This window comes from Mesocricetus auratus, unplaced genomic scaffold (assembly GCF_017639785.1).
Source record: "Mesocricetus auratus isolate SY011 unplaced genomic scaffold, BCM_Maur_2.0 Super-Scaffold_100020, whole genome shotgun sequence".
Lineage (NCBI taxonomy): Eukaryota > Metazoa > Chordata > Mammalia > Rodentia > Cricetidae > Mesocricetus > Mesocricetus auratus.
Window position 1 is genome coordinate 39,977,804 of NW_024429201.1, and position 23,809 is coordinate 40,001,612.

At 38.1% G+C, this 23,809-nt stretch overlaps 1 protein-coding gene across 3 annotated transcripts in view; it reads right to left on the reverse strand.

Moving 5' to 3' along the window:
* The window catches only part of Kiaa0825 (KIAA0825 ortholog), a 446,177-nt gene that overhangs the window by 375,986 nt on the left and 46,382 nt on the right, over window positions 1–23,809 (reverse strand). For all 3 annotated transcript variants that reach the window (XM_040729084.1, XM_013125179.3, XM_040729085.1), the window contains one exon: window positions 13,162–13,293. In XM_040729084.1, the coding sequence (XP_040585018.1) occupies window positions 13,162–13,292 (131 nt within the window). In that variant the 5' untranslated portion in view covers window position 13,293. The remainder of the gene's footprint in view (window positions 1–13,161; window positions 13,294–23,809) is intronic.

The window sequence follows — 23,809 nt, forward strand, 5'->3', positions numbered from 1 at the left end:
TTCTTCGGGTGAGGGACATCTAGGTTGCTTCCAAGTTCTGGCTATTACAAATAAAGCTGCTATGAACATAGTGGAACAGACATCTTTGTTATATGAATGGGCATCTTTTGGATATATGCCTAAGAGTGCAGTTGCTGGGTCTTGTGGTAGGTTTATTCCCATTTTTCTGAGGAATCTCCATAGTGCTTTCCAAAGTGGCTGAACCAGTTGGCACTCCCACCAGCAATGGAGGAGTGTCCCCCTTTCACCACATCCTCTCCAGCATAAATTGTCATTGGTGTTTTTGATTTTAGCCATTCTGACAGGAGTGAGATGGTATCTCAGAGTTGCTTTGATTTGCATTTCCCGGATGGCTAAGGATGTTGAGCACTTTCTCAAGTGCCTCTCAGCCATTTTAGACTCCTCTATTGAAAACTCTCTATTTAGTTCTGCAGCCCACTTCTTAATTGGGTCCTTTGCTGTTTTGGAGACTTGCTTCTTGAGTTCTTTGTAAATTTTGGAGATCAACCCTCTGTCAGATGTGGGATTAGTGAATATTTTTTCCCATTCTGTGGGCTGCCTTTTTGTCTTGCTGACTGTGTCCTTTGCCCTACAGAAGCTTCTCAGTTTCAGTAGGTCCCATTTATTAATTGTTGATCTCACTGTCTGTGCTACTGGTGTTATGTTCAGGAAGCTGTCTCCTGTACCAATTTGTTCAAGGGTACCACCCACTTTCTCTTCTAAGAGGTTCAGTGTGGCTGGATTTATGTTGAGGTCTTTGATCCATTTGGACTTAAGTTTTGTGCATGGCGATAAACATGGATCGATCCGCATTTTTCTACATGCCAGTCTTCAATTATGCCAGCACCATTTGTTGAAGATGCTTTCTTTATTCCATTGTATATTTTTAGCTTCTTTGTCAAAGATCAGATGTTCGTACGTGTGTGGGTTAATACCCGGATTTTCAATTCGATTCCATTGGTCTGCCTGTCTATTTTTGTGCCAATACCAAGCTGTTTTCAGGACTATAGCTCTATAATAGAGCTTGAGGTCAGGGATGGTGATGCCTCCGGACGTTGCCTTGTTGAACAGGGTTGTTTTGGCTATCCTGGGTCTTTTGTTTTTCCATACAAAATTGATTATTGTTCTTTCAAGGTCTGTGAAGAATTGTGCTGGGATTTTAATGGGGATAGCATTGAATCTGTAGATTGCTTTTGGCAGGATTGCCATTTTTACTACATTGATCCTACCTATCCAAGAGCATGGGAGATCTTTCCATTTTCTGAGGGCTTCTTTAATTTCTTTCTTTAAAGATTCAAAGTTCTTACGAAAGACAAAGGTCTTTCACTTGTTTGGTTAGCGTTACCCCAAGGTATTTTATGTTGTTTGTGGCAATTGTAAAGGGTGATGTTTCTCTGATTTCTCTTTCAGCCCTTTTATCATCTGTATATAGTAGGGCTACTGACTTTCTTGAGTTGATCTTGTAACCTGCCACTTTGCTGAAGGTGGTAATCAGCTGTAAGAGTTCCCTGGTAGAGTTCTTTGGGTCATTGATGTAAACTATCATATCGTCTGCAAACAGTGAAAGTTTGACTTCTTCCTTCCCAATTTGTATCCCCTTGATCCCCCTTTGTTGTCGTATGGCTATAGCTAGAACTTCAAGTACCATGTTGAAAAGGTATGGAGAGAGTGGACAGCCTTGTTTTGTTCCTGATTTTAGAGGAATTGCGTTGAGTTTCTGTCCATTTAGTTTGATGTTGGCTGTTGGTTTACTGTATATGGCTTTTATTATGTTTAAGTATGTCCCTGTTATCCCAGATCTCTCCAAGACCTTTATCATGAAGGGGTGTTGGATTTTGTCAAAGGCTTTTTCAGCATCTAGTGAGATGATCATGTGATTTTTGTTTTTCAGCTTGTTTATATGGTGGATTACGTTGATGGATTTTCGTATGTTGAACCATCCCTGCATCCCTGGGATGAAACCTACTTGATCGTGGTGAATGATTGTTTTGATGTGTTCTTGGATCCGATTTGCCAGTATTTTATTGAGTATTTTTGCATCAATGTTCATGAGGGATATTGGTCTGAAGTTCTCTTTCTTGGTTGTATCTTTGTGTGGCTTGGGGATCAAGGTTATTGAAGCCTCATAGAAAGAGTTTGGCAAAGACCCTTCTGCTTCTATTGTGTGGAACACTTTGAGAAGAATTGGTATAAGCTGTTCTTTGAATTTGTGGTAGAATTCAGCACTGAGGCCATCTGGACCTGGACTTTTTTTGGTTGGGAGACTTTTGATGACAGCTTCTATTTCCATAGGGGTTATAGGTCTATTTAAATTGCTTATCTGTTCTTGATTTAGTTTTGGCAAATGATAGCTGTCCAGGAAGTCATCCATTTCCTTTAAATTTTCGAATTTTGTGGAGTACAGGTTTTCAAAGTATGACCTAATGATTCTCTGGATTTCCTCAGAGTCTGTTGTTATGTCCCCCTTTTCATTTCTGATTTTGTTAATTTGTGTGTTCACTCTCTGCTGTTTGGTAAGTTTGGACAAAGGTTTGTCTATCTTGTTGATTTTCTCAAAGAACCAACTCTTCGTTGCATTGATTCTTTGTATTGTTTTCCTGGTTTCTACTTTGTTGATTTCAGCCCTCAATTTGATTATTTCCTGGCGTCTACTCCTTCTGGGGGAGTTTGCTTCTTTGTGTTCTAGAGCTTTTAGCTGTGATGTTAATTCTCTGGTATAACTGTTTTCCTGTTTCTTCATGTGAGCACTTAGTGCTATGAACTTCCCCGTAGCACTGCTTTCAAAGTGTCCCATAGGTTTGGGTATGTTGTGTCTTCATTCTCATTGAATTCGAGGAAGTCTTTAATTTCTTTTTTTATTTCCTCTTTGACCCAGGGATGGTGCAGTTGAGCATTATTCAATTTCCATGAGTTTGTAGGTTTTCTGCAATTTGTGTTGTTGTTGAATTCTAATTTTAAGGCATGGTGGTCTGATAAGATGCATGGAGTTATTCCAATTTTTTGTAGCTGCTGAGGTTTGATATGTTGCCAAGTATGTGGTCGATTTTTGAGAAGGTTCCATGTGGTGGTGAGAAGAAGGTATATTCTTTTTTATGTGGATGAAATGTTCTATAGATATCTGTTAATCCCAGTTGGGTCATTACTTCTATTAGACCCTTTGCTTCTTTGTTGAGTTTCTGTCTGGTATTCTTGTCTAGTGGTGAGAGTGGTGTGTTGAAATCTCCCACTATAACTGTGTGGGGCTTTAGATGAGATTTAAGTTCTAATAATGTTTCTTTAACGAATGTGGATGCCTTTGTATTGGGGGCATAGATGTTCAGGATAGACACTTCATCTTGGTGGGTTTCACCTGTGATGAGTATGTAATGACCTCCTTCATCTCTTTTGATTGATTTTATTTTAAAGTCTAGTTTGTTAGATATTAGGATTGCTACCCCTGCTTGTTTCTTGGGTCCATTTGATTGAAAAATTTTTTCCCAACCTTTAACTCTCAAGTAATGTCTGTCTTTGAGGGTGAGGTGTGTTTCTTGTATGCAGCAGAAGGAAGGGTTCTGTCTTCGAATCCATTCTGCTAGTCTGTGTCTTTTTATGGGTGAGTTAAGGCCGTTAATATTGAGGGATATTAATGACCATTGATTGCTCATCCTTCTTCGATTTGCGATGGTTGTTGTTGGTGGAATTATGGGTGGAATTTCACCCCTTTGTTCTTTTGGATGTTGGTAGAGAGGGATTCTCTAATGCTTATGTTTTTCTGGTTGTAGTTAGCTTCCTTGGGTTGGAGTTTTCCTTCCAAAATTTTCTGTAGGGCTGGGTTAGTGGACACATATTGGTTGAATCTAGTTTTGTCATGGAATATCTTGTTTTCTCCGTCTATAGTGATTGAGAGCTTTGCCGGGTATAGTAGTCTGGGCTGGCATCCATGGTCTCTTAGTGTAGGTAGAATATCTATCCAGGACCTTCTGGCTTTCAGAGTTTCCATGGAGAAATCAGGTGTAATTCTGATAGGTCTGCCTTTATATGTTACTTGACCTTTTTCCTTAGCTGCTCTTAATATTCTTTCTTTATTCTGTATGTTTGGGGTCTTGATTATTATGTGGCGAGGGATTTTTTTGTGGTCCACTCTATTTGGTGTTCTGTAGGCTTCTTGTACCTTCATTGGCATGTCTTTCTTAAGGTTGGGAAAGTTTTCTTCTATGATTTTGTTGAATATGCCTTCTGCCCCTTTGAGGTGGATTTCTTCTCCTTCTTCTATACCTATTATTCTTAGGTTTGGTCTTTTCATGGTGTCCCATAATTCCTGGATGTTTTGTGTTAAGGATTTGTTGGATTTAAGGTTTTCTTTGGTTGATAAATCCATTTCTCCTAATGTATCTTCAACACTTGAGATTCTCTCTTCCATCTCTTCTATTCTGTTGGTAATGCTTGTATTGGTAGTGCCTGACTGTTTGTCCAGCTTTTCTATTTTCTGCCTTTCTTCAGATTGTGTTTTTTTTAGTGACTCTATTTCAGTTTTCAACCCTTGCAGCGTTTGCATTGCTTCTTGCAATTTTCTGTTTATCTGTTCGTCCGTTTGTTGCCTTTTATGAATTTTTTGGTTTGTTCTTTCTTCCATTTCTTGCATTTTTTGGTTTGCTTTTTGTTCCATTTCATGGATTTTGTGCTTTGTTTCTTCTTCCATTTCCTGCCTTTTTTGGTTTGTTTCTTCCTCCATTTTTTTCATTTTTTGCTTTGTTTTTTCTACTATTTCTTGCATTTTTTGCTTTGTTTCTTCTTCCATTTCCTGCCTTATTTGGTATGTTTCTTCTTCTAATTCTTGCATTTTTTGCTTTGCTTTTTCTTCCATTTCTTGCATTTTTTGCTTCATTTCTTCTTCCATTTCGTGCCTTTTTTGGTTTGTTTTTTCTTCCAATTCTTGCATTTTTTGGTTTGTTTTTTCTTCCATTTCTTGCATTTTTTGGTTTGTTTTTCTTCCATTTCTTTGAGGGATTTTCCAATATCCTCTTTTAGGGCCTCTATCATTTTCATGAAAGTGCTTTTAAGGTCGTTCTCTTCTGCTTCCTTCGCGTTGCAATATTGGGGTCTTGCTGGTGTGGAGTCTCTAGAATCTGGCGGTGTCATATTTGTTTTTCTGTTGCTGACTGTGTTTTTGTATTGTCTCTTTCCCATCTCTTCTTCTAGTGGGTGCAGAAAGAGCCCCTTCCTGGTCTGGGGACCAGAGTTCCCTTTTGGTGGGTGCTAGTAAGTCCAGCAATCTGGTGGTTCTTCTATGCCTTGTCCAAATGCTGGTCCGTGGGTAGAGAAGAAGAACAGGAATCTGGGGCACTTAGCCTCCTACCTGGTCCCCTGGACCCTATGCTGGATCCTGTTGTACCTGATCCGGAACTGCTACTCCCCTGGTCTCCCTGGCTCCTGTAGTTTCCTGGTCTCTTTGGTGGGAGAGAAGATCTGGAGTCTGGGGTGCTTGGCTCCCGCCGGGATTGGGAGCTCTGTGCGATCTGCAGGCTCTGGAACACAGGCCGGGAAGCTGGCCTGTTTACCTGATGCTCCCGCCGGGATTGGGAGCTCTGTGCAGTTCCCAGGCGATCTGCAGGCTCTGGAACACAGGCCGGGAAGCGGGCCTGCTTACCTGATGATGCCAGAGGGACAGCTACTTCCCTGTGCTCCCAGCCTTCTCTAGTTTCCTGGACTCGTTGGTGGGAGAGAAGATCTGGAGTCTGGGGTGCTTGGCTCCCACCGGGATTGGGAGCTCTGTGCAGTTCCCAGGTGATCTGCAGGCTCTGGAACACAGGCCGGGAAGCTGGCCTGTTTACCTGATGCTCCTGCCGGGATTGGGAGCTTTGTGCAGTTCCCAGGCGATCTGCAGGCTCTGGAACACAGGCCGGGAAGCTGGCCTGTTTACCTGATGATGCCAGAGGGACAGCTACTTCCCTGTGCGCCCAGCCTTCTCTCTGGTTAAGATTTTTAAAACATCTTTCTAGCTATTTTTTGTAATATTAATGTCACTGGAAAAATAAATATTTTTGAATCATCATCTCAACTATATAATGATTAACTGAAGAACAGAATCATGAATTTACAGCAGAATTACACTTCCTAACATGAAAATGTGTAACAAACATAATCCTGATGAGAAGATCAATAGGAAAGGACACGGCACGGCAATGTTCTTGTAATAATTTGAAAGTGTTCTATACAATGCCACATCATGTGGAGGGCTGTGAAGATGGGAATAAATGTTCTAGAACAGTCCCCACTGCTCTCTGGCAGGGAGGGGATGGAAGGGGATAAATCTCAGCAGAGATATATAGACAGCTTTGGTTGGATTGATAGCATCTTATTTTTCAAACTGGATAGTGAATGCATAAGTATATACTTACACTGTTGTACATCATGTCTCTTCATATTTTCAACATTTCTTTTTTTAACAATGTATTTATTAGGGTGAGGGGGCACAGCTGTACGTGTGTGTGTGTGTGTGTGTGTGTGTGTGTGTGTGTGTGTTTACCAGTGCAAGTATGCCACAGTACACATGTGGAGGTCAGAAGACAACTTGTGATAATCAGTTTTCTCCTTCAACTGTGGACTTTGCAAATAGAACTTAGGTCATCATACTTACAAAGGAAGAGCCTTTACATGCTGGAGCCATTTCACCAAGTCCCTTTTCAATATTTCTCAATAAACTTGTATCTTTTACTTTAATTCCAATGATTTCATTATCCATGTTAATTATGTGAACAAATGGGTGCATTTCTGAGAGCTGTTCATAAACAAACTTATGAACCATTTTAATTGATGAGGCATCAAAATGCATTTCAAGATTTTTTTAATATGTTGTATGTAGGTCTACAAGAGTTTTTATGCACCATGTCCATACAAAGAAGCTAAAAGAGGGCATCAAATCTCTTGGAACTAGAGTTAAAAGTTGTGGTGTGTTGCTTGATGTGGGTACTAGGAACCAAACCCAAGAATACTACATGCTCTTAACTGTTCAGTCATCTCTCCTAACCCCTTGAGTATTCTTTTTCAAAGAACTTTAGAGTAATGTTCTGATTTAGCATACACTCCTAGATTTCTTTACTATAAAAAAAGGCTTAATTAATGGGGGTATTGTATCTAGTAGACATAAACTCAATGATGAATAAATATTTACAGCTGAAATACATACTAGAGATACATATAGTAGGACTCCATCCCATCCCTGAAGGAATTCTGTGTAACTAGATAGACATACCTGTTAGTAAATGACCACAATTCAGTAAGACTTGGCTAAGAGGTGTGTACAATGAGCTAAGGAAGTAGACAGAAAGGAGCCACTAAGTGTGCCTAGCAGAAGTATTGAAATGGCTTGTCCTGGTAGAAGAAATTTTATGAAAGGATACTGAAATATAAGAAAGAAATTACAATATGAACTCTTACAACCTAAGCCTGAGCTTCTGCCTTATTTAAAATTCAATCTTTTCAATCAAGTCATAAAATAGTTAAAAGAAAGTGAAACTTGCAGAAAAAGACATAAGGTTAAAATAGTTGTGTGTATGTTTTCATTGGCTGTTAGAATATTTTTCTCAGTTTTGTTAGTTCTTTGAGAAGTTAATACAATATATTTCAATCATATATTCCCCCTCCCTCCACTTATGCCAGATCCATCCCTCCTTCTATACCCACCCAATTTTGCATCCTTTATTTTTTAAACACCTGAAGTACATTTTGTGCTGTTCATATTCTTCACCAGAGTGTGGTCCACCAATCAGGCCCACAGTCTTAAAGAAAACTCACCCTAACTCTTTTAGCAGTCATCTACTACCAACAGCTCCTTAGCAAGAGAGGATGCCTTGTCTCCACCTCCCCCAAACACTACATGCTGACATCTTTGTCTGGCTTGTGGAGGCTGTTACTATCACTGTGAGTTTATGTGTACAACAGGCCTCCTGGGTCCAGAAAATAGTTTCCTGGGTTAATCACCACTGAGCCACAGGACACAGAAAACAAATCCACCTGGTAACTAAGCTATACTGGCTAGCTTTCATGGCACTGGAACGTGCTATGCACATTTCGAAGGACGACAGTAATTAGTCTTACCCAGTATTAACCTGGAAAGGCATGTTCACTCGTACATAGTGGCATGGATGTCATGGAGCAATCAACAACTTGCTGATTAGAGTCAAGGCCAACTCCACAAGATAAAATCTATACCTTTCACTGTTATTGGGGCCAAGAACTTATGGCTCATAGGCATTTAGGGAGACCGTACTACTCAATTCTGCTAAGTAGCCATAAACTGATACCTAATGACTCATTGTAATACTCATAATTTAGTGTACCTGTCAAAATTCATCAAAGAAGCATATTTTTGCAGGTAATGCCAATTAACACAGAATATTAGAATACTTTAAAATTTTTATTTCATAAATCCTGGCAGAAGGCCTTCCTTTTTGCCTTCCTTTTCCTCCCTCCAGACCCTTCCCTGACTCCCCCTCTCAAACTGATAGCCTTTTTTCTTTATTATTGTTACAGATGTGTGTGTGTGTGTGTAGAAATATATGAATAGGACCTGTTGTATGCCTTGTTGTTTGTGTGCATATGGCTTCAGAGCTAACCACTTTGTATTGGATAATAAAAGTAACTACCCCTCATCAAAGAAACTTTTCTTTGCAGCAAATAGGGACCATCACAGAAAACCACATCTAGGCCACAATGCAGCAATCAACAAATTATTGGAAGATCAGCCCCAGCAGATATGTGTATATGACAGCCCCTGCATCTGTGGATCAAGGAATGCCTCCGAAGAAGCAGCAGAAAGGGTGTAAAATCTAGAGAACCACGAAGTCTGCTGTGAAACAGTGTGAACTAGAAACAGCAATACCAAAAGACAGGCAAACATTGAAAGGGGAAGATCAGGCTTCCTTCTCTACACAACTACAGGCAACTGATGATTGCAGGGAAAAGGAGATTTAGCTGCCCCCAGGGGTGAACCTGCTTACTGATTAGGAAAGAAATCAAAACATTTATGCAGAATTTTGTTTTATTTCAGAGAGGTTTTATTAATGTCAGAAAGTTACAACCACACATTTAGGGGAAAAAAAGCACTCTTGATACCAAATTCCTTGCAAGGTATTTCTAGAGACCAGTGATGTGGGAAAGAAACTGACTATGGTTGGTACCATCTGATATGCTGGAGATAGGATGGAAAAAATAAGAGGAAGTCAGTCAGTGCTTCCATCAGCCGAATACATCGGATTCTAGACTTGTTCAGGCTTTCACTGCCTATCAGAAACTCTCCACAGAGCTTCCAAGCCTTCAGTCTAGACTGGCTTCCCATGTTCAAAGGCCTTTGAGATTGAGTAGCTGTCAGGTTCTCTAACTCTCAGCACGTAGAGAGCGTTTGATGAACTACTCAATCTGTGAGTCAGTCTTTTTAAAAATCTTCTCTCCTTTTATAAATATATGTTGAATTTATTCCCAAGTTGTTATCCAGTGGCATAGGTATAGTGCTCACATTTTAGGAGCCCATAGTCCTCTTCTAAGACGTCTTACTTTCTTTTTGCTCTCACCTTGGCTTACAGTAAGTAAAGCTTGAAAATAAAAGTAACTTTAAAAATTGTCAATACATCTGAAATATTCAAGTTATCTGAATAAATTTCTTAGCAACCATCTAATGGAGCTAATGGGCAAAGGCAAAAGGGGAGTTGAAGATATACAGGTAGTACAGTGGGCTAAGGAGTAAGGACCATCCTAGGCACTCAAAATAATACAGCAGACAGAGAGAGAGAGAGAGAGAGAGAGAGAGAGAGAGAGAGAGAGAGAGAGAGAGAGAGAGAGAGAGGTATGGGTGTGTCTTTTTTAATAAAACACCTCCATAGGCTCAAATATTTTAAGACATGAACAAAGGGAATATCAAGAGGCATCTGCATGGAACTAATTAGGGAGGATTAGGAGGTGTGGTATTGTTAAAGGAGTTAGGTCATGGGGCAGGAGAGAATTTTGAGGTTTCAAAGACTCACACCATTCCCAGTGCTTTCTTTCACATGTCCTGCTTGCAAACTAAATGTGAACTCTCAGCTGTTGCTACCATCATGTCCTTTTCTGCCATCATGGGTTCTAACTCCTTGAAACTATAAGACCAATAAAAAGTTTTCTTTCATAAGTTGTCTTGGTCATGATGTTTTACCACAACAACAAAAAAGTAACTAAGGCAGAAAAAAATTGTTCAACAGATAAGAAAGCAGATAATAGTGAGGAGATAGCAAGAGACAATGAGAAAGTGAGAAACACTGACATTCATCTTCTTTGGAGTCTTTCTACCCAATGCCACCTCTGTCTACAGGTAACACCAGACTTCATGTTCTGAGCCTCACTGAGATGACTGGAGAAAATTAAAAAGTGGGAACTCTGAAATGGGCCAGAGAAAGTTGAGGTAACTGAGCTGCTTAAGCCCAGCATACATGTTAGTAGAATGCTACAACAGCCTGGTTAGAAGAAAAGACAACGTGGCTGTGTAAATTCCACTAGATTTTGGTGATAAAGAAACAGGCAACCCTTTCTGTTGTCTTTTCTTGTAGCCTATAGAGTATGAAGTCCACACCAAACAGCAAACACAGGCAGCTAGAAAAAGGAGCAAGTACTTCTTGATATTATTAGATAAATGACAAAACACTATCAGGATTACAATAACAATATAGTATTCTTTGAAATGGCTTTTATTTTACATAATTTGCCATGGGGACAAAACAAATTGTGCACACCATCAGATAAATGGCTTTTTTATGAGACCCCAAGGTTTGTTGATTATTTAAATATTTCTCTCAGTTACTTCATCTCTCTAGACTTGTGAACCAACATGTCAGAAACTAAAGAAAAATGTATAAGTAACTAAAATATTAAGCATGTGGCATATAAGTGAATATATGGGTGTGCATCCTCTTACGGTTGAATTATACAAAGGATTTATACAATATTCTCTCACAGCATCCGTGTCCTATCATACTCCCACTTCTTGAACGAAAACAATGGTATTTTCCCAGGTAACACTTCTTGTGTTTTCCTGAGATGAAAACAGTAGACATTATACCAGTGTCAGCAAAATTCAATCCATGGACTACATACAAGTTGTCCATAATTAGGAAACAGAAGAATAAAATAAGGTTTTATTTTTGTAAAGTGTTCTGTCCCTCTCTGTCTTATTAAACTAATACATTCCAGTCAGCTCAAAAACCATTTCAAGGCTTTGTGCAACTTTCTTATTCAACTGTTTGTGGGTACAATTCATACTACGAATCCTCCAAAGTTTATTTACATTGTGTTATGAGTTGTGACATGTACTTAAGTAAATAATTCATTGCCATTGTCTCCATTCTCAAAAGTACAAGTCTCATAGCTGTGGCTTGAGTAGAAACCAAGAAATTAAAGCTAGAATGACTTGAAAGGCAGGTGAGGGTTCAGTGACCTCTGAGCACACTGTCCATTCCGGTGAATCACTGCTGTGGGAAGGTGAAAGACCCTGTGGCTCATAAAACTTGATGACATTAAGAAGAGGGAAAAGGAATTCACACTTAAGTTGTCGGGGTCACTGTAAGAAATACAGCTTGGAAAATTTAAGGACAAGAAAAAAATACTGTATTTAAGTGTGAATTGCTAATGTCTTTTTTCTTCTAAAAGTAATGTGGGAAACCCATATCATACAGATGTTCATTACTTATTCAGTGTGCACCATCAGGAGATAAATACAACTGTTAGAATAGGAAATACCAAGGGTAATTCAACTACTGAAGTGTAAGTGTGGTATAACTGATTCGTCATGACATACAATTTTCTAAAAGCTATTCTGTTAGAAGGCAATACTTGAGTGTATAAATGATTTATACTCTTGTGAACCATAGTTATTATTCAGTATTTTATTTTTGAAAATATATGTACTCTATACTATTATGTTTATTCTCTGGAGTATAATAAAAACATAATTGAATTTGATGAAAAATAGACTTGATTCTAAATGTAGTATGCAGCACATACAGTTACTTCCTTCTTCTATCCCTGGTGAAGATCAATGGCCACTTGAGGCTATAGGTTCATTTTTAATAGATGGGCAATAAAAGTTTTTTAATGTAAGAATTGTATACTACACTATACTTTTTTATAAAATCAACATCAATATTTTAACCTAAATAATAATTTATGAATGTAAAAAGTTTTAATCATTATTATATTCTTAAATCAGATTTTTATTGATCAGGTAGGGGAAGGAAACTAAAGAGAGAACAATTTAGCGAACAATGAAGCAATATATATCAAAAATATCATTTAGTGTCTTGCTTTGCTTTGATAGGGCCAAAGAAATTACTACGGGAGAAGTTCGTATTTTTTAAAAAATTTGATAAAAATATAAGTAGCTTTGTAATTTAAATAAATGACTTAATTTATTTTATTTGATGTTCATTTCATTGCTTTAGGTTAGAAACTATAATAAATACATAACAGAAATGTTACATAAACCAATTATACTAAAAATCTCAGTTACTTTATATTAGATGTCTATACTTAACAGTATGATTATGTCATACATATATTACCGTTAACATATATATTATATACAAATAAAAACAAATTAAAAACAAGAAGTTTAACTTTCCCTATTGAAAATAAAAGAAAATATTTCCTTACAGCATTGATCTTAAAAACTCATTTCAAAGTATGTTTGCCTTGTTTTGTATAAGGGTCTAACTATGTTACCCCTAGATATACTTCTATTTGCTGCTTCTCCCTCATTGTACTGGGTTACAGGATATGCAACCCTTGCTCTAAAAGAATTCCCTCTTCAGGCTTTGTTTACAGCACTTATGACTGGATACCATTGTTTTATTTTGATCCTTTATCTTCAAATTTAAGTTTTTGCCTTTATAATACAAGCAAGAATGCTAACTTCTAAATGTATGAAAATCTAGAGCTGGGTATGGTGGTTCAAGCCTCAATTTAATCATAGCACTTGGGACACGAGGCAGGCAGATGTCTGAGTTCAAGACTAGTCTCAAAATCAATAATCATTATCTTTCGAGAAGTTAATGGTAAGAAAAACAAATGATAATATAAGAGATAATCCTCAATTCAAAAAGGTAATTTTATGTGAATAAAACATGGAGACAACTTAATTCAAATGATAGTAACAAATACCTTGCAGCATTCTGTTCCATCTGTTCGCCAATGTCACTGAAGATCTGCTTGAATTCCAAATCTCCAGGAAAGGAGTTTAATAGAGATTGTAGGTCAAATGAATTATGGGAATATTCATTTAACCCGTCCATTCTATGAAACAAGAATAAAAACAAGCAAGTTATCACACATGGAGGGACAGGGGTGGAAACAGCCCACCTCAAGTAGTGATATTGTGCCAAAGCCAAGCATTTCCATTTGCAGACAATGAAACAGAAGAGTTTGAGAACTAGGGTATTAAAAAGTTCATGATTTTTGTTATTGAAATGTCAAATTTTTCAATCTTCTCTGTGGCTTGAAAGCTGAAAAATGCCAGAGACAGCCCAAGAACCCTGCTGATTTTCTCACATCTGAAAGCTGCAGAACAAACCACACAGTCATGGTAGCTATTCTTGAGGGGGTTGCACAGACACTGCTGAGTACCCATTCTTGTCACCACAAACCCAGGAGTTGCACCTTAAGCTTACCACTATGTGGAAAAACAAATATAATTTCCCAGGGACTCTCCTATCATCCCCTTGAGAGCCACATTACTTTTCCTTAAGGCACATGCATAGGAACTCAGAGACTGTGACAGTATACATGGGACCTCTACAGGCCTAAGTCAAATGGGTCCCATCACTGAGAGAAGTGGACACAAATCCCATCCCCAACCCAGAAGCTGGCTTCAATTGATCCACTAGCAAGGGAAAAAGGAGTTTTCTCCAAGAGAGTCTCATTAGGGGTACAAACCAGACATAAGTGCAGGCCTCATGCCCAGCAGTAGAAGATCAACATGAAACAAACTAATTGTATTTTGGAGATTTTCATCTTGTAATGCATTGTCGGACATTTTTTTACTCTTAAATGTCTTTAGTTTATATATTATGGTTTCTGGTTTTGGGTTTTTATGGGATTTCTGTGTCTAAATGTTGGTGTCTCTAGAGGAATCTGTATGTGTTTCTCATGCTTTTTATTCGGCTCTTTTGTGTGCTTGTTTGTTCTATCCTTGTTTGGCTTTTGTTGGGGAAGTCCTGTGTATATGTCAATAAAGCACTGTTGGCCTATAGGGAAGCAAGCTAGGTGGGACTAGGAGTCCAGGAGAACTCTGGGTAGGAGAAACACAGGAAGTCACGATGTAGCCCTCCAGAGAAATAACATGTCTGGAACTTTGCTCCGGTAAGAGAAATACTTAGATTAACAATTATGGGGTAAATACTTAAGTCAGAGCTAGCCAGTAATAAACAAGCAAGGCCAATAGCTTCATAATTAATATAGACTCTTGTGTGTTTATTTGGAACTGATGTGGCTCTGGAACCAGGCTGGCGGGAAGGCTTCTCTTTACAGGCTTTATTTATCTTATTTTTAATTTATTTAGATGCATGCTTGCTTTCCAATAAGAGGAAAATAAAGAGAGTGGATTGGGATGGGTGGGGAAGTGGAAAGTATCTGGGAGGAATTGGGTGAGAGGAAACTGTAGTCAGAATATATTATGTAGAAAAAACCTATTTTCAATAAAAAGGCACATGAATTACCTCACTATCAACATCTTAACTATTCATTCATTCATTCTACAAACTTCATCAACTGTTTGATATGTAATATGCACTGTGATAGGGCTTGGGATATAGCTGTAATAAGTTAATTTCCTTGCCATGAAGGAATTATTGTTTTAGCAATGAAAATAATTTTAATTTAAAAAATGAAGATACATATTTCATAAAAGATTACATTATAAGAAGAAGCACTATAAATCAAGTGAAGATTAAGAATGGGTTAGGTTAAAGTAACAGTTGGGGGGCAGTGGAGGTGCACAACTTTATTCTCAGCATTCAGAAGGCAGAGACAGGAGGGTCTCTGTGGTCTACAAAATGAGTTCCAGGATAGGCTCCAAAGATACAGAGAGAAACCCTGTTTTGAAATATCAACAAAACGATAAGCCTCCAAAACAATACAGAGAAACCCTGTCTCGTAAAAACCAAAAAAAAAAAAAAAAAGAAATACCAACAAAAACAATAAATTTACAGAATTTGGATGAGGTGTGAATTAATATGTTAGGAATATCAATTCAGATTTGTAAAGAAGTGGCCCCATCTAGAAGAAAAAGCTGAAAACGCTGTCAAAGAACCAAGGGGAGAGAGAGAAAAATTGGTTTCTTAAATTACTTTGCTCAAAAAAATTATAAATCATATCTGCTCAGATTTCTCTGATGAGAACTAGTCACATGACCCAATTTGGAAGCAGACACGGGTAAGAAATGCAGTCATTTGGCTGTGGAGATAGTTTCAGGAAACTCCTCACTATGGTTTAGATCTTAAGCGCCATTCCACAGCCACTCATGAGCTAAAGACTTGGCTATGAGATTAGCAATATTGGAGGGTGGTGGAATGTTTAGATGAAACATAGTGGGAGGAAGTTAGGTCATTGTGGGCATGCCATTAATGGGAATATTGGAGACACCTCTATACATTGACATAGACTCTTTCTCGTTGCCTCCCAGGTGCTGCAGAGTGAATGGCTTTGCTTCACTGGCATGGTATCCTTGATGATGGTCTGTCTTACCACAGGTTCAAAAATAACAGAGCCACCTGAAAGAATAAAACCTGTAAAACTATAAGCCAAAATAACTTTTCCTTGTAACCTAACCAAGAACTCTGTCATTGTCATTGGATGCTGACAAGCAGATGGAGATCTTTGTCATCTGGCCTTCTGCCAATGCAGTCATCTGGTTAACTCAGTACTTCTATGGTATGTATTTTTTCAAATCCCAGCCTCTTAAAAGTATAGATCACATAATTGCATGTGGAGGGTCTTGAAAAGCCGGCAGAAGTGAAAGGTGTTAGTATTCAGGCATCTATACCAGTCTGCCGTTGACAGGATACACCCTCAGCTGTAACCACAAAGAGTATCTCCTGTGCACATTCACTAAGTTTCCTCTGCCTCTCTGCCTGTCTTTCTGTTTCGCCACCCCAAGCCCCGCCTCTCTCTTCTCTTCTGCTGCTCCTGTCTTCTGAGGCCAGACTCCAACCCCTCTTTTCCATTCCCTTTCTCCAAACAAACAAACAAACAAACAAACAAACAAACAAACAAACAACTCTCCATGTGAACTCTGTTGCATGGTGTCTTTCTCTCATGTACCACTTTTTAAATTACAACAAAAGGTTCTGACTAAACATGAACTTAAAATCAAATGTGTAATGCAGTCAGGATATTTCTGGCAGCATTTGCCTATGCTGCATTTCCACTTTGGTTTTAAAGATGTGATATGTTCCTTGTACCATGCATGCATGCCATCATAAGACCCAAGACAAATGAACAACCCTGAAACACCCCAGCACAGACTATTGCTATGAACTGCAGTGGTCTTATTGTGCATACAAATATTTCTCCTCTTACAGAAACTCAATGGCTTATGTACAAAAAAAATTAGTGCTTCCCTATTGTTCCTTAGCATATACAATACAACTCAGCAAATCTTTGTTTTGTATTAGATATTTTATTTTAAAATTGTTGTTTGAGAGACAGCAAGATGTCTCGGTAGGAAAATGCTCACACTGAGTCTGCTGACCTGCATTCTCAGGATAGGAGAGAAGCAATTCCTGCAAGCTGTCTATTAACCTTTACTTCGATGCCAAAACACACTAAACAAACAGATATAAAAATAATAAAAACCTATTGAGTTGTTGACTTGAATTTAAAAAAAATATCACATGAAATTTGGTTTGGGATTGGGAGAAAATTTACAATAGTTTCTTAATTAGCACTAAGCATCTGCCTCCCATTTTGTAATGTGTATTTATGTGAAATTATATACCCCCTGCATATATACATGAAGGAAGCTAAGGTAGCACTGTAGTGAGACTCAGCATAGGGAAGACACAGAGCTAACTGAGAAACTCATCAAAAGAGGAGTACATAAGGAAATCAAGCATTTAGCTGTAAAGAAGAAAGCAATTATGGCAACTGAAGGGTTGTGGGTGGAATGGGCAATCAATAATGGTGCCCAGTTAAGCAGAACACTAAGTTTGTCTTCTAAATGTGGAGACTGTATTTTCAAAGAGACATGAAAGCAGAAGATGGAAGGTTTGGGAAAAGATGGGGGGTGGACAAGAAGAGGAAGAGGGTATAAGGGAACTGGGAGATTAAGAGTCATCAGGCTAGTGAAACTTAGAATTGAGTACAATGTATGGCACTACAAAACAAAACAAAAACCACTATAGAATCTTTTAAAATAGCATTGAGTCAAAGTAGTAACATACTAAGTTCTTATCTGACATATGAATATTTTGAAATGCTTATAATGGAAATGTAATTAAAAATTAAATGATATGAAGTCATAAGTATAGTTAGAACACATTACCAAGACCAATCCTAAAGAAAATAAAATATAGTGGTTTTATGCCTTACTTAGCTCTAATCCATTTCATTTTATTTTGGTATATAAAACTACTAATTTTAATTGATATGATATTTATAGCATTTAAAGAACATATTTTAGATTAAAATATATTTTGGCATATAATGAAGACAAGTTTAATTTTGGGCATCACTTTCCTAATCTTACATACAAACAACTGATAACATTAATGAATAAATTTTAAAAAATTAAATTACTAATACTAAAGGATTTAGCATATGACTACGATTTAGCATTTAGTTTTGACTATGTAGAACCAATATTTTTTATTTTTAAATTTAAATTTAAATTAGAAACAAGTTTACTTCACATGTCAATTCCCAGTCCCTCTCTCTTTTCCTCTCCTCCTCCCATGCCCTCCCACCAACCCCCCCAATACCCTCTCATTTCCCCAGTGATGGTGAGGCCCACCATGGGGATGTCCATAGTCTGTCATTTCATCCAGGACAGGGCCTGGAGCCTCTCCCTAGAGTCCAGGCTGAGAGTGCATATCTCATTGTTGGATGGGCACACAAAGTCCATTTGTATGCCAGGGATTAATACTGAACTTAAGAAGCAAGTCTCCAAAACACCAAAGGATCTAATTATAAAGTGGGGTACAGAACTAAATAGAAAATTCTCAATAGAGGAGTCTAAAATAGTTGAGAGGCACTTGAGAAAGTGCTCAACATCGCTATTCATCCAGGAAATGTAAATCAAAACAACTCTGAGATACTATCTTACTCCTGCCAGAATAGCTAAAATCAAAAACACCAGTGACAGTTTATACTGGAGAGGTTGTGGCAAAAGGGGAACACTCCTCCACTTCTGGAGGGAGTGCCAACTTGTACAGCCACTTTGGAAATCAGTATGGAGATTCCTCAGAAAAATGGGATTAAGCCTACCACAAAACCCAGCAATTCCCCTCTTAGGCATATATCCAAAAGATGCACATTCATGCAACAAGGAAGTCTGTTCCACTATGTTCATAGCAGCATTATTTGTACTAGCCAGAACTTGGAAGCAACCTAGATGCCCCTCAACTGAAGAGTGGATAGAGAAAATGTGGTACATTTACACAATGGAGTACTATTCAGCAGAAAAAAACAATGGAACCCTGAAATTTGCAGGCAAATGGATGGCACTAGAAGAAACCATCCTGAGTGAGGTAACGCCGTCACAAAAAGAGAAACATGGCATGTACTCTCTCATATATGGAATTTAGACATAGATCTGGGGAGTGCCAGCCTACAATCCCATGGCCAGAGAGTCTGGGAAACAGAACCTTCAGTGGCTGATGGAAAAAGAGGCAGACTCCCACGGCTAAGCACTGAGCTGAACTCAAGAAAGCCAGTAACAGAGAGGGAGGACTGATGACCAAACGGATAGGCTAGTTTAACCCCCAGAAACAGCTGGCCTGACAAGGGTTAACTCTTGAATCCCAGATTGATGCCTGGGAATCCAGCATGGGAGTGATCAAGACCCCCTGAATGTGGGTGTCATTGAGGAGGCCTAGGTAATCTATTGAGCCTTGGGCAGTAGATCAGTATTTATCCTGAGTATACACATGGACTTTGGACTCCCATCCAACAGTGTGAGATGAACTCTCACCCTGAACTCTTGGAGGAGGGTCTAGGCCCTGCCCTGGATGAAATGAGACCATGGACACCCCCAAGGAGGGTCTCACCCTCCCTGGGGAAATGAGGGGATATTGGGGGGGGTTGGGGGGAGGGCATGGGAGGAGGGAGGGAAATGGAGAGGGACCTGGAACTGACTTGTGAAGCAACCTTGTTTCTAATTTAAATTTGAATTTAAAAATAAATACTAATAAAAGTAAAAAAACTGGAGAAGTAAGAAAATAAAAGATCTGCACATTGGAAAGAAATGTATACCATTTCTTATATGTACAAAATTCTAATGAATTTACATAAACATCCATTAGTCTTATTAAATAATTTCGGTAAAATAATATAAAGTAAAAAAAAAAACCCCACAGGCAACAACAGAAAAACCAACATGACCCTACCAGAGTCTAGGGACTCTACACGAGCAAGACCTGAACATCCCAACACAGATGAAACAGAAGATAATGACCTTCAAAACAACCTCATGAAAATGACAGAGGCCCTCAAAAAAAGATATGAGAAAATCCCTTAAAGAAGTAGAAGAAAAAACAAACCAAAAAAAGAGAAAGAAATCAACAAATCTCTTAAAGAAAGCCAAGAAAAAACAATCAAACAGATGAAGGAAACAATTCAAACAGTTTAAGACCTGAAAACCGAAATAGAGACAATAAAGAAAACACAAACTGAACTGAGGGAATACCGGAAATAGAAAAGCTGAGTAAACATCAGGAACTACAGATGCACGAACAACTAACAGGATACAAGATATGGAAGAGAGAATCTCAGGCACTGAAGATAAACTAGAGGATATAGATTCATCAACCAAAGAAAATCCTAAATCCAACAAATCCTTAACACAAAATATCCAGGAAATTAGGGAACCGTGAAAAGACCAACCCTAAGATTAATAGGTATAGAAGAAGGCGAAGAAGCCCAGCTCAAAGGTACAGAAAATATATTCAACAAAATCATAGAAGAAAACTTTCCAAATATGAAGAAGAGCATGCTTATGAAAGAACAAGAGATTTACGAAACACCAAATAGACTGGACCAAAAAAAAAAAAGTACCCTCACCACATAATAATCAAAACTCTAAACATACAGAATAAAGAAAGAATTTTAAGAGCAGTGAAGGAAAAAGGCCAAGTAACATATAAAGGCAAACCTATCAGAATTACACCTGACTTCTCCACGGAAACTCTGAAAGCCAGAAAGTCCTGGATAGATGCTCTATAAACACTAAGAGACCATGGACTAAAATACCCAGCAAAACTCTCAAACACTATAGATGGATAAAACAGAATATTCCATGAAAAAAAATACATTTACACAACACATATCCACAAATTCAGCTCTACAGAAAGTTATGGAAGGAAAACTCCAACCCAAGGAAATTAACCACACTCACAAAAACATAGGCAATGGATAATCTCACTTTACCAAAAGCCAGAAATAGTGGAAAAACTCACACACAATACCACCACCAATTGCAGATACCCCACAAACTCATGGAAATTGAACAATGCTCAATAAATAATAATAATGCTCAATAAATAAATAAATAAAAGACTTCCTGGAATTCAATGAAAATGAAGGCACAACATACCCACACCTTTGGGATACTTTGAAAACAGTTCTAAGAGGAAAATTCATAGCACTAAGTGCCCACATGAAGAAACTGGAGAATTGCCACATGAGAGAATTAACAGAACACCTGAAACCTCTAGAATGAAAAGAAGCAAACTCACCAGAAGGAGTAGACGCCAGGAAATAATCAAATTGAGAGCAGAAATCACTAAAGTCGAAACAAAGAAAACAATACAAAGAATCAATAAAACAAAGAGTTGATTCTTTGAGAAAATCAACAAGATAGACAAACCTTTATCCAACCTAACCAAAAGGCAGAGAGAGAACATGCAAATTAACAAAATCAGAAATGAAAAAGGGGACATAACAACAGACACTGGGGAAATCCAGAAAATCATCAGGTCATACTTTGAAAACCTGTACTCCACAAAATTGGAAAATTTAAAGGAAATGGATGATTTTCTGTATAGATATCACCTACGAAAATTAAATTAATGGTACATTTACACAATGGAGTACTATTCAGCGGAAAAAATGGAATCTTGAAATTTGCAGGCAAATGGAAGGCACTAGAAGAAACCATACTGAGTGAGGTAACCCAGTCACAAAAAGAGAAACATGGTAAGTACTCACTTATTTATGGATTTTAGAAATGAATCAGGGGAGTGCCAGCATACAATCCCATTGCTAGAGAGTCTGGGAAATAGAACCTTCATCTAGCGACTGATGAAAGCACAGGCAGATACCCACAGCTAAACACTGAAGTGAACTTCTGGAATCCAGTGTCAGAAAGGGAGAACTGATGGGCAAAGGAGTTAAGACTGGGCTGGTCTAATCCACAGAAACAGCTGACCTGAACAAGGGGGAGCTCTTGGACTCCAGATTAATGACTGTGTGTAAAACATGGGAATGACCCAGACCCCCTGAATGTGTGTGTCAGTGAGGAGGCCTAGGTAATTTATGGGGCTTTGGGTAGTATTTATCCCTGGTGTACAAATAGACTTTGAGTGCCCATGCCACAATATGGGAGGCTCTCTCAGTTGGCACTCTTGGCAGAGGGCCTAGGCCCTGCCCTGGATGAAATGACAGTTACTGGAGATCCACCTTGGGGATTGGACTGGAGATTGGGTGGGGGGACTGAGGGACTTGATGTGGAGGGAGGGGGAGGAGTGGAGGGAGAGGGAGCTGGGATTGACATGTGAAACAAGATTGTTTCTAACCTAAATAAAAAAATAAAATTATATAATAAATACCTGTAATTACAATTTTTATTTTAAATGTATGAAAGTATGTACATTAGAGTTGATAAATAATTATCAAGATTTTACTGTCTAATAATTTTCAGTACTCTGGATGTGCTAGCAAAAAAGAAAAAAACAGAATAAAACATGTTTTCCTATTTACTGATACATCGAAGATGGAAAGTATAATTTTTCAAAGTATAACAACTTTTTGAATTGCCATTCTATAATACTGCTTTTAAATTTTCATTTGATATAACCATTTTTCTATAAAATTAAAATAGCAGTGCTTATTATTTCAAGAAAGAATTAACAGTCATTCAATATTAATTATTGCCTTTTAAAACTGTTAAGAGTTAAGCTTGAAGAATTAATTATAACTAAGCCAAACATGTGCAGATCAAGTTTCAGCTCTAGAAGAATTATAACAATTCCCACAGTGACTATAAGAAAATATGAGTATAGCATGAACAGCCTAGAAAATGCTGCAATAAAACAACACAACATGCCACAATCTAAAGAAAGTTCATAGAATTATTTTGAATCTCATTTGTCTCTTACAATATTTTAAAATAATAAATGCTCCTCGAGATTATACTCTTATTCTTTTAACACATACAATGACAAGAATTCCTATTTTACCTTTTTTTTTTTTGTTTCTTCTCTAAAACTATGAAGGCCACTTCTTATGAGAAATCAGTATGTTGTTAAAAAGAGGGAATGAGGACAGAAAAGTAGACAATTGGGAGGAATCCAGGTTGAAAATGACTAGGAAAAGGAGAAACATGACAGTCTTATAATTTCTCCTCTGCGCAAAAGTATAGTTAGAAGGTTCACAGATCCATGGTAAGATTGTGAGATGAATTTGCCCACAGGATCTGGCTGACATAAAATCCTACCTTTTAGTATCCATGTCTAAAGCAGAATTACAGCTGTTAATGAGCATGCAAGGGTAATGCTGTATTGTGAGTAACTGAAAGCAACTGCTCCAGGTACCGATGAGCAGTTTCAAAGCTTGCAATACACTAACCCTGAGTGTCATTAGTCAGCATCATAGGTTGAATGTTGGCTCTGCTAATACCCACCAATGCTGTGAGTCATTCGGGCTCTGCGAAGGGAAAGAGTTCATGTTCTGTCTTCTAGAATGACATACATAGATTCTGGAGACTGTAAGGCTCCATTGTATTCTGCTAGTAAGTAATTGGGGAAAGGGCACATTTTTAATGCCCCAAATAATTTTTTTTCACTAGACCCAACTCTTTTGTTCTTTGATATCATTTTTCTCTTGAATTCTTGATTTATTTACTTGCTTTGATGAGACAAGTCTCACTATGCTGCTTATACCTTCTTAGAACTCTTGGGCTCACAGGATCTTCCTGGCTTCAGGAATTTACTTCCGTGCTGATAGCCAGAGCTTAGCAAACATAGTAACAGGAAAGAAGAGGTGTGAGGAAGCAAGACGTCCTTTCATTTTCATAGGTAGATTCTCCATACTCTTCCAACGTTTCAGTTCTCCCAATACTCTGCCTTGGCAGGCTTCTCATTCAACATAACTCTGTGAAGTCAACTGATTTCCAGCAGGCCTACCTACAACAGGGGACATCAAAGGGCCCTATCTGCACAAGCCACCATGTATCCCTCATCTGTCTTCCTGAAATCATTATTGCTATTGAGGGTTTAGCTGTGTTGCTGGTTTGTTAAAACAGAAAACTTAAACTCTGAGCAGGTTATCATGTTTAAACCCAGTACAGCATTTTCTTTTGGTCTGGTCATTTTTTAAT